General features: G+C 41.6%; 1 protein-coding gene and 1 non-coding gene across 2 annotated transcripts; one reads left to right on the top strand and one right to left on the bottom strand.

Moving 5' to 3' along the window:
• Positions 1-859: 859 nt before the first annotated feature.
• TRNAT-UGU lies at positions 860-931 on the bottom strand. Its single transcript has one exon. It is a non-coding gene; the product is annotated as a tRNA-Thr (tRNA).
• An 872-nt stretch (positions 932-1,803) lies between these two features.
• On the top strand, positions 1,804-5,376 carry LOC106330040. The gene is made up of 7 exons (XM_013768604.1): positions 1,804-2,721; positions 3,088-3,855; positions 3,934-4,128; positions 4,256-4,488; positions 4,564-4,648; positions 4,758-4,774; positions 4,878-5,376. Exons 1-7 carry the CDS (start codon positions 1,804-1,806, stop codon positions 5,374-5,376), a joined length of 2,715 nt encoding a protein of 904 aa, XP_013624058.1.
• The last annotated feature ends 5,541 nt before the right edge of the window (positions 5,377-10,917 follow it).

Genomic DNA, 10,917 nt, shown 5'->3' with positions numbered 1-10,917 from the left:
AGTAAAACTCTAAAAATAAATAATTTTGCAACCGTATAATTTTATAAATTTTTCTAGAGTTATTATTATTTTTTAAAAAAAATAGTCTATTACAATTCTATATTTTTGAAATTAATTTAGGTAAAATAAGAAAATAATTTAATTTATTGTTCGATAAATTGTTTAATTTTTTGAATTCAAATTTTATATTTTGTTCCTTACACTATTTGTTTTATATACTAACAACTACCTAAGTAAATACTAAACAACTTCATAAACTTTATCTTTTGAACATGAAAGCGCTAATAACGCTAATGGTCGATCAAATCATTACGAAAATAATACATATGAATTCGCCGGTCATTCTTATATCAACTTAATCAAACTGTGTGACTTCCAAAGGTTATGTTCATCACAATTATATACAACACGGAAAAACAAAAGTGGAAAAAAATAAACGACAAAGTCCCGTACACAAAACTACACAACGATCAATAACTTATCCGGCTCCGCGCTTGCGCGGGGCTATACTCCTAGTGTTTATAATTTTATTGTTAAATCACTTTCTTTGTCTTGTAATATTCGCAATTATGCTTGAATTAGTGAATGTCAATGCGTATCGTTTATGAAGCAATACTTGCAGTTTGCAACCAATCATGGGGAGCTTGCGTCATATTTGTTGACATGAGGGTCTGGGTCCGTGCAGCCCCTCCCATTAGGCCAGCTTGGATTCTTGTACAATATTATGGCTCAAGCTTCTGGATCTTCATGCGTTTACGCAAGTGCCTCTGTTTTTGTAATAAAACCATAATGGCAAGATTTAGTATGAACGGCTCCAGATATGTGCAGTAGTAAGTAAATAAAATAAAAAGCAAAAAATTGCCCACACGCAGGATCGAACTACGGACCTTCAGTTTACAAGACTGACGCTCTACCACTGAGCTATACAGGCCAACTGAAATCTTATATTTAGGTTCAGTATATATCTAAATATATGTATGTCTACACTACCAGTGTTTGTCCTTTCTGAGATGTCGTTTAAACCTTCTTACGAGCTAATTAATAAACATATCCATACTGGCATTTCACAATATTCTGGAAAGCTACGGTGAATTTGACGATTACAGACTATTCAATGTGATTAATTGTGATGTGAGTTAAAGTTGTAATGTTGTAATGTTGTAATGTTGTAATGTTTTCTTTCAAAGTTGTATTGTTCTTTTAATATGAAAATCGTGATTTTCAACATAGTTATATAAACTAATAATATAGTGATAAAAACAATTAAAAATTGTTAAGAAAATAGATGAATATATAGGATCGAGATTTAATCTTTTTTTAACTAAATAAATCGCATGTATCTTTAATAGTTATGTGCGATTTTTAAATATTGGAATATAGTCGCATGAGATAGTTTTGCAACACCTAGAAAAATAGAGATATTAGGACGTATATACACCGTTTTTGCCGAAATTAAACGACTACCACCCTACGCTTTCCTTTTTTTTTTAATACCACTATGCCCCTACAGCCCACCGTCTCACCCTATGGGATACACTGCTCACGATGTCAGTGGCTTTCTACAGACCAGAGTATTACACGCCATGTATCTAATTGTCATCGGAACTCGTTTATTTAAAAGAATAAAATATAAAAAATGTTAGAAGAAGAAAGACATTGAAGGGCAAGCGAAAAGTCCCCTATTACCCAATTTTTATCCACGCCGATATATTCTAGAGAACTAGATCTATACCCTTTTAGTTGTCCATAAATTAACTTCTGTCTCTATAGAAACCATTATCTGAGATTTCAGAGATCGAAACCATGGAACTCACGCAACTACCAGAGCGGATGTTTGCAGCCGGTGAAGAACCTGTTGGGGAGAGAGTTAACACTTATCACAAACCGAAAAGGATCGAGTCCATTCTAGACGCACTAGAACCGGAGGAGGTAGAATTCATGCGGAAGACGACGTTTGGGAAAATCATTTCACAGGCAGAAAACCCGTCTTTTTCCGGTAGTTTTGGCCAGTTTGTCATTGTGCGAATTCTCCGAGTGAAGAAGAAGTATGAGATATGGTTTCTATTTGCCGGGAAGCCGATTAGGATGTCTCTGCACGAGTTCGCTCATGTCACAGGCCTTAACTGCAGGAAGATCCCGAAGAAAAACATAAAGAGGAAGAAGAATCCTATCAACGAGAAGCTCTACTGGGGTGAACTTTTTGGATCTCTCAAGTTCTGCGCCGTTGACACCGCCATAGAGATGCTGAAGAAGAGGAAAGTTAAGGACCGAGAGATGCGACTCAAGTATGCATGTTTGGCGTTCACTTCCTGTGTTCTACTACCGACTTCTCACTCTTCTCGGATCATCACTGAGCATGTGGAGATGATACGTGATTTTGATGAATTTCTTAAATATCCGTGGGGGAGAGTCACCTTTGAGATGCTTGTTACCGGAATTAAAAAAAAAGATGAGATGTCGCTTGCTCAGTCCAGCGTCGCCTTACCTGGTTTTGTGGATGCGATCCAACTCGTTTTCATGGCGGCTGTTCCTCAGATAAAAGAGGTAGCCACCCCTGTCGAGCCTGTTGTTGTGATTGACTCTAACAGCGACTCAGATTCGGAGGATAGCGAATCGCAAGCTGATAAAGTTGAAATGAGCAAGCCCCCCGATGCACCCCCTGCGAGTGTGCGATATTGTGTCAATCCCGCACATGTTAGAGACCTGCACGAAGAATGCAAGGTAAGATGTTAGAGCTCACACTCAATATGTACGCACTAACAGTTTTCATTACCGCTTATGTATAGGGATAACTACCAAATTTTATTTAACGTGTTAACAAGTGCTAATAGCAAACATTATACATGGTTGGAACTTATGGATTAGCGACCACGTTTCCATTTTCTGCGTTAACTATTCTGATAGATGTTAACATAATTCGTTTCAACTACCTTTTTCTTTTATGCCATAACTACATGAACGCCCGTTAATAATAACAGTTCCCTATACTGGATATTAATGTACAATATGTCACATTTGTGTCTGTGAACTAACATGTGTTTCTCTTATGGTTTTCTTAATTTACTCCTCTCGTCTTACTTACCGTAGGTTGAAGTTACCTCCATGCTTGTGGACGGAACCCATACAGCGGAAGAACTGACGTGGGAAGATGAGGTCAACGATGTAACAGTTGATAATCTTGTACGATCAATTGAACAAGGTCACGTGCTAACCAAGGCAATGTTCAGTGGGGGCTTATCGGCTTCTGATCTGGCACGCATGAGATCTGAGAAGAAACTAAAAGAAAAGGAACAGAAGGACAACAAAGAGAGGGAGAACCAGGCGGACTCACCAGAAGGAGAGATTGGGGAAGCTTATGACGTCAGCCACATGGCTAACCTTGTTGGTCGCATTGTAACCCCTAATATTGAGGATGCCGTTTACAAGTTAGGCGACAAACTGGAGGAGCGCCTGGCTAAACTGATCAAAGCTGAGGTCCTAAACATGCAGGGGGCTGTTATTCAGAGTATTATTGGTTTATTAGGCAAGCCTAACCCGGACGCGGGGGTTGCGAGTGATGAAAATGGTGGCGCTGTCGATCAAGCGCAGAATGGAAGGGGCTGTACATCGGCGGGAGCTTCATTACTAACAGCCGATGCAATAAGAAGCGAAGGACAAACCACCGCAACATATGTGCCTACATCTCTCCATAACTCCACCGAACAACCACTTGTCGACCTCGCTACCGTGATACCAAAACAGGCTGAGAAGGTCGGGGAACCACTACAGGCTGAGAAGGTTGGGGAACCAATACAGCTCGACAATCTTATAAACATGGTCATTACCGATGTCGGTGGCGTTTTGGATGACAGCGAGGTACGTTCCTTGTTGTACTTTTAAACTTTTACGTACACACAAATAGCCAATCACATTTTCGCTTCTATCCATCTGTAGGTGGCTCCTGCAAACAACCAGCCATCTATCCACATTACCGTAGGACCCGTCGCTGAATGCGTCAAAACTTTGGAAGACGCTGCCCACTCTCCCACTGACACTGATCTCACTACCCCTCAGCCTGGACAGAATACAAATTTCACCCACCATCATTTGTCTCCTGTTGACGAAGATGGTAGCCCACACGAGAAAGAGGTCAGTTATCTCATCTAGTCACAATCTAGTTGTAGGTTATGACCTAAGTGGATGCGCATCTTATTGTCAGATTGAATTCCTTTTATCTCTGATCGAAATACCGACATTCTCACTGGGGCTCTCGCAGGGTGAATTGTTGCACGAGGAGGTATGTCATGCGTCAGTTCCAGATGTAGAAGCAAGCAATGTCATTGCAGAGACTAGGAAGAGCAAGAGGACAAGGATACTACCACCGTTGTTCAACGACTACCAGTGCGATCCGAAGATAAAAGCTTTCAGCCGTGAGGGGACTCTGACGACAACATCAAACAATATAGACGAGATATACATGGCCATGAGAGAGAGAGCTGGCGACAGCAGGTATGTCCATTTAAGTCTCTGATCAATCGATACAGTTACCCTGATTTTTAATTGTTTCTCTCTGGTTTTTTTCAGGGTTTATACAGTCGCTAATGGAATGTCTGTAACAACCGATGAGTTGAACGAGATCGTCGATCGCAACCAGCTGATGACGCCAAAGGTAACGAGATATGCATACACTTGGATGTTACTAGTAATTAGTAACCTCCACAATTTTGATTAACGACTAACCAAACGGATATACCATAACGTTTTAACCTTTTTCGCAGGTGATGGATGTCTTAATGTATTACATTTCTCTTGACCGTAAAAAGGAAAGGAAGTCATCAGTCCAAGATTGCATTTTATGACACAAACTTCCCCGCTTTGATGATGAAACAACATGGTAGGCTTACGAAGACCGCCATTAAGGACCGCCACATGATGAAATATGATGAAGCCGTGGTTAAGCATTTCATTGGTGGCAGTACACCGGACGACGTTTACGACTGTATTTACTTCCCCTTTTTCATCGACAAACAGCACTGGGTTGGCGTTTCCCTCGATCTATCACGCGGAGCCGTACAAATACTCGACTGCAATCATGGTTTCCGATCTGAAAGCATGATGAAGAAGGATTTTACCCCCATAACTGTTGTCGTCCCGCATATCCTTGCCACAGCAACTGGGAACAAGTCTGCTGATGCACGCAAACCCTATCAGATGGTGAGGGTTAACTGTGTCCCGCATAACTCAAACTCCACAGATGCAGCCGCTACAACGGTGTTGCTAATCCAGGCACATGCTGCCAATGGCGCCGATGGATGCAAAGATGTCACCCCAGAAACGATCTCTTCGGGTGCTAAACACCTCGCTGTCCTTGTCTATCGCGACATAACCCATGTGTAACCTTCACTTTCTTATCCTATCTACAAGCCTGATAATTGTTTTAGTTCACCGGCTAACTTATTTTGTTCCAAACAACGTACTATGTGGTATTGCGTTCTTCTATTTCCATGTTTAATGATTTCTCATTTTAAGTGTCAGCTGTAGCTGTTATGCTTCACCTGTTATGTTTTCTTTCATTAGTTGTTATGTGCTACCTTTACTTGATTAAACCATCTTGTTGTTGTCTACCTTTTCACATGATCTCCTCGTCTGAATCATTACTCTTAGCATATTGTAACCGTGCATGAGAATAATTTTTACCGTAACCGGTAACACTGGCCGCAGCCGTTAACAAACACCACTGACTGCTAAGTATTAGCCTACATACTCGATCACTAAGGCTTCAACCAATTCCAAAAAGCGCTAAGTATTCTACTACAGACATGTAAATTATATTAGTAGTTAAGTACTAATCTAATCTTTTTTCCCCGATAAACACTTATCTAAATACTTGCTACTTCTTACGAATCATTACTATTAGCATCTTGAAACGGTGTATGAGATGAACATTTAGCGTAACCGCTAACATCTGACCCCTACCGTAAACAAACACCACTGACTGCTAAGTATTAGCATACATACTCGATCACCACTTAGCATCTTGAAACGGTGTATGAGATGAACATTTAGTGTAACCGCTAACATCTGACCCCTACCGTTAACAAACACCACTGACTGCTAAGTATTAGCATACATACTCGATCACCAAGGATTCAACCAATTCCCAAAAGCGTTAAATATTCTCCTGCAGACATGTAAATTTTTATTAGCAGTTAAGGACAAATCTAATTTTTTTTTCGCAGATAAACACTTGTCTAAATACTTGCTACTTGTTACGATCTTCTCATAAATGTTAGTATCATGTAACAGTCTAAACAGAAACATTTACCGTAACCGGTACCATTGAATGTAACAAGTAACAATCACCAATGCACGCTACGTTTACTCATACATACTCGATCACTATCTCCACCATTAAGTTTTTCTAACAGCAAACCATATATGCTTCAACCAACAACGGTTATTACACCTTAAGCATTTTCTTGTAAGCATGTAAATCATATTAGGAGTTAAGCGCTAATCTTACTTTTTCAATAAGATCAACACTTATCTAAATACTTAGTAGATAAACAGGTTATCTAAATACTTAGTAGATAAATACTTGTCACTAGTATACTTGGTAGATAAATACTTAGTAGATAAATACTTATCACTAATATACCCAACACTAACATAATCGATAAGTACTTATTCCACTTAAAGCTAAGCAACCTCCTTCAGACATTTAAATGATCTTAATCGATAAGAACTTATTCCACTTAGAGTCATACTTTTTTAAAAAAATCAAATTGCATAACATAATTGTCTGTTACAAACGGGGGCCATACATTACCGAGATCCCAAACTACATATTACACATCAACGCACTTGTTGGAATCATGGGGAACTTTATATGGTACATAATAAAACTGGTCGCCCCACATCAGACCTATAACAAAAGACTTTATTTAAATGACCCCTTCATAACATCAAACCCTTCCTCATATAGGGTTCTTGCAAGTCGCACGGTTGTGATCTTTGCCACCACACCTCTTACAAGTCCTCACCTTGCGACCAAGCACTCCACGCTGCAAACATAAAACAATACATTGTAACCACAATCATTATCATCTAACATCTATTATAACCACAGTCTCACGGACATGACTTTTAATTTCAAATATACAAGTGATACTGTCAAAATGCATGCCAGACATACCTTGAATTCACCCCTTGATAATATTCTTATCTTCTTTGGCCTGCCTGGAGGACGCCTTGTGTTGGGAGGCGCAAGTAGAAGTGATGCAAGCGTATCATCTTCAGGCGTTGGCACCACCTCATCCCCAGCCGGGTTAATGCTCAGAGAGTAAGCTGCTGCCCAATTGTTTCTTGATAGCTCTTCGCCCACAAGCTCATCAACCCTACGGTTCGAGTGTATTGCAGCAGCGACAGCATGGCCACAAGGGATACGGATCATATCAAACTCCAGACAGCTACACGTTTTTGCTTCAAGGTCGACAACGAAAGGAACTCCCTCCTTACCACGCACCTCGAACTCAGCCTTGCTTATGTGACGAACCAAAAACCCGGTTGACACATTGAAGTTACGGGATATGAGCTCCTCCACCTTCGGAGCCACTACACCACCACAGTTCGCCGATGACTCACGGCGCACAGAGAACCAACGCATAAGCATCCCCCTAATGTACTCAACTAGAGCCACAATCGGATACTCCCTAGCCTCAGCAAGTGCTGCATTGAGCGACTCTGCCACGTTGCTTGTCATTAGATTGTAACGCTTGCCCGCAGAGTGCGACCTAGCCCAGTGCTCAAAACCGACCCTGATTAAATAATCAGCGCAGTTTATGTCAATCATCTTGATCTCGTTAAAATGCTTGTAGAAGTCTGAGACACGATATGCCCGCGCGGCTTTTGAGACTAAGGAGGCAAGGTGTTTCTTCTTAAACATACTAACAATGTTTCTCTGTAGATGAAGGATGCAAGCGTAGTGCTTAGCCATAGGATACACCTGCAAAATTAGATGAAAGCAACCCGCTATCAACTTGACATGACAGTTAACCATCACACATACATCCTAACTTATTCCTTACAACCCAATAAAAAGGGAACATGGTTTTGTGATAATTAGTTGTTATCTTCGTTCGTATTCCGAAAAGAAAAACATTTTCATATGTAGATCCTCAAAATGTGTATTTACCTTGTGGAGACCAGCATATATAGACTGGTGCATATCCGAGACGAAAACGAGATTGTAACCATCAGATACAACGGATGATAGTTTCTGGAAGAACCAGCCCCACAACTAGTCATTTTCTCCATCGACTATAGCAAAAGCTATGGGAAAGATCTGATAATTGGCATCTTGTGCACTCGCACTCAGAAGGCATCCATTGTATTTCCCCTTAAGGTGTGTCCCATCAACAACAATGACCTTTCGCATGTAACGATACCCCTTAGCAGAAGCACCAAAAGAGAGGAAAAGATATTTGAAGCGCTTGAGATCCTCTTCTGAAGGAGCTGTTTCGATGGCTACCACTGAACGCGGGTTTGCCACTGCCAGCTGCGACAAGTAGGCAGGCAACATTCTGTAAGAATCCGCTGTGTTTCCAAGTCCACGCTCCTTGGCTAGCTCTCTCGATTTCCAGGCCTTCCAGTAGGATATAGGTACGTGATGGTCAGTTCGCATGAACTCTCTAAGTGCACCTGGCCTTGGACCAGTACCACCACTGCCAAACTTGTTCCTCACCATTTCTCCTATTAGGTTTGAAGTCGCATGCCTCTTGAAATCACCACGCTCATCAACAGTGCAAGTATGTCCCTCATCCAGTTTCTTTATTTGGAACTGAGGACACCCCGGAAGCTTAGAGGCATACACTCTCCACTTACACTCACTCCCCCGACATATCAGCACCATTTTACCAGGCTCAGACCTACGACACAAGAACCGGAACTTGTTCGCCAAAGCGTAGAGAGACATGTGAGTCTTGAAAGCCGTACGGTCCATGAAAACCTGCCCAACAAAAAGATGCTTCTCTGCTTCCTCTCCCGAATCTGTTAAAATTCAACAGTACCGATACTAATCAATCAAAACAGCTACGGAGCAGATTTTATAAATCTTAACAGCCAACTATCTATCAGCACTGCTAACACACAATTTTTTGGCGATTCCCTTATGGTAACCGCTATGACAAAACATTTACACACCTTCATCTGTCGTGTCTGCATCTGGAATAGGATCCGGAAAGTTTGGGTTAGACATTAACGGACTACGCGGTCCGCTATTGTAGCTTCGCTTCTTCTTTTCTTCGCTTTCATTGCACACTTTCTCTTTCCCCTTCGTAATGTATTCAAGTATGGAATATGACTTTCTCCCAGGTTCGGCCTCAACTGTATCAATATAATGCAAACACACTGTTAGCTTATACCAAATTTTCATGGAGCACCACACATAACACTCCAACCAAACATGGAAGAAACGAACTTACCAAAGGCTAACGCCTTGTTTGCCACTGCAGGCGCCACAGGCAGTTCCTCTGCCAAACGGATTATCCCACTTTCGAATAGCTCATCCCCCTTCTCGCATGGGTGAGGCGAAGAAGCTGTAGAAGAGTTTGTCCCGTCGCTACTGTCTATGTAACCATCAGTTGGAGGCATCCTCTCGGCTAATGCAGCATTCCCCCCCAAAGTTAAATCTTCATTTGCGCAGACATTAGTTAGGAATTGCTGGCTTGCCGTGACGATGCACTGCGCCAGCATTCCTTCCCAGAACCCCGACCCATCAGCACCAGGGACACGTGATGCATTAACATTAACAGTCTTCTCGTACAGGCCAACATCAGTTCGAGGCGGGCAAGTTCGTGTGTTATCACTGGTTACACCCTTTGAGGACCCGATAACAGTGTAGTTATCACGTCTCTGAAACAGATAGCGGGCAACCACATCGTTACCGATCGTAACCATCAGCCTAGTTGCTGGCAGCTCAATCCTGATCGACATGAAGAGCTCCACATCCCCATCCTCTCTAACATCAACTGGAGGAGGTGATAGATCTCCAGGTCCCTTCATCCACTCTGGAAATTCATAGGTCAGAGTAACAGCGGTTTCCAGGCCAACACTGTAGCGTGTTCTTACAAGATCCAGGACACTTGCGTAAGTCTGGTTCTCGTGGACCATGACTTCGTGTTTACGCTCTGTCGGATCTTCCAAGAACAGCCATCCACGTTGTCCGACTTCCTCCCACACACCAACAACAAGCTTCACCAACTGCCCCATTAAGTCAGATCTGCATCCATAGAAGATATTAATTCCTCAACCAAAACTGACAGCCTCATTCAACCATCAATAAATATTTTCACAGCAATGGAGTAAATGTTAACAAATCCAGGCGGAATATTACTCATTCAGTCACGCTAACAAGTAAGAAATTTAATGCTCACTAACGAAAACCAAAAAAAGTTACCTCAAACACAAGGGATAACGACTACTGTTAAAGAATCTTCGCAACTGCAGCAATCTTACTCTAACAGGTTTCGTTCTCTCTCTATCAGGTCTGCTTCACATTTATGTTTCTCCAGGACTCCATTAAATACACCAACGATAACCTTAAAGATTTGGGGATAACCTTTAAATCCAGCCATTATACGATACAAGGAGATTTCTGTTAGACAATCCTTGTTTTCCGCTGCTACTGTGCACAAAAAAGAAAAACAATTTGCATTTCAGGCGGATAATGGCCGTAAATATATGTCAGAAGCGTATCTGCTCTTTGTACTTCAGAAGATCACGCCGAATCGATCCCTGTTCATCTTTTTGCCTCCACTTTGCTTACGGTAGGGATATTTTGGGGAAGGGACACGCAAAAACGTACGGGCCGAACTAGTTTTTCTTTCAATCGGGTATTTACTTAATTCCCTTAAGGATGGGGTATATAGGCCCAATTGT

Source organism: Brassica oleracea, chromosome C3 (genome assembly GCF_000695525.1).
Source record: "Brassica oleracea var. oleracea cultivar TO1000 chromosome C3, BOL, whole genome shotgun sequence".
Lineage (NCBI taxonomy): Eukaryota > Viridiplantae > Streptophyta > Magnoliopsida > Brassicales > Brassicaceae > Brassica > Brassica oleracea.
Note: the sequence above shows the minus strand (reverse complement) of the source record. Positions and strands in the feature narration are given on the sequence as shown.

Bases quoted from the DNA above. Each gene is read 5' to 3' on its own strand.
- LOC106330040 (XM_013768604.1), top strand. From the start codon at position 1,804: ATGGAACTCACGCAACTACCAGAGCGGATGTTTGCAGCCGGTGAAGAA. The intron at 2,722-3,087 runs GTAAGATGTTAG...TACTTACCGTAG, and splicing joins ACCTGCACGAAGAATGCAAG to GTTGAAGTTACCTCCATGCT. The intron at 4,489-4,563 runs GTATGTCCATTT...GGTTTTTTTCAG, and splicing joins GAGAGAGCTGGCGACAGCAG to GGTTTATACAGTCGCTAATG.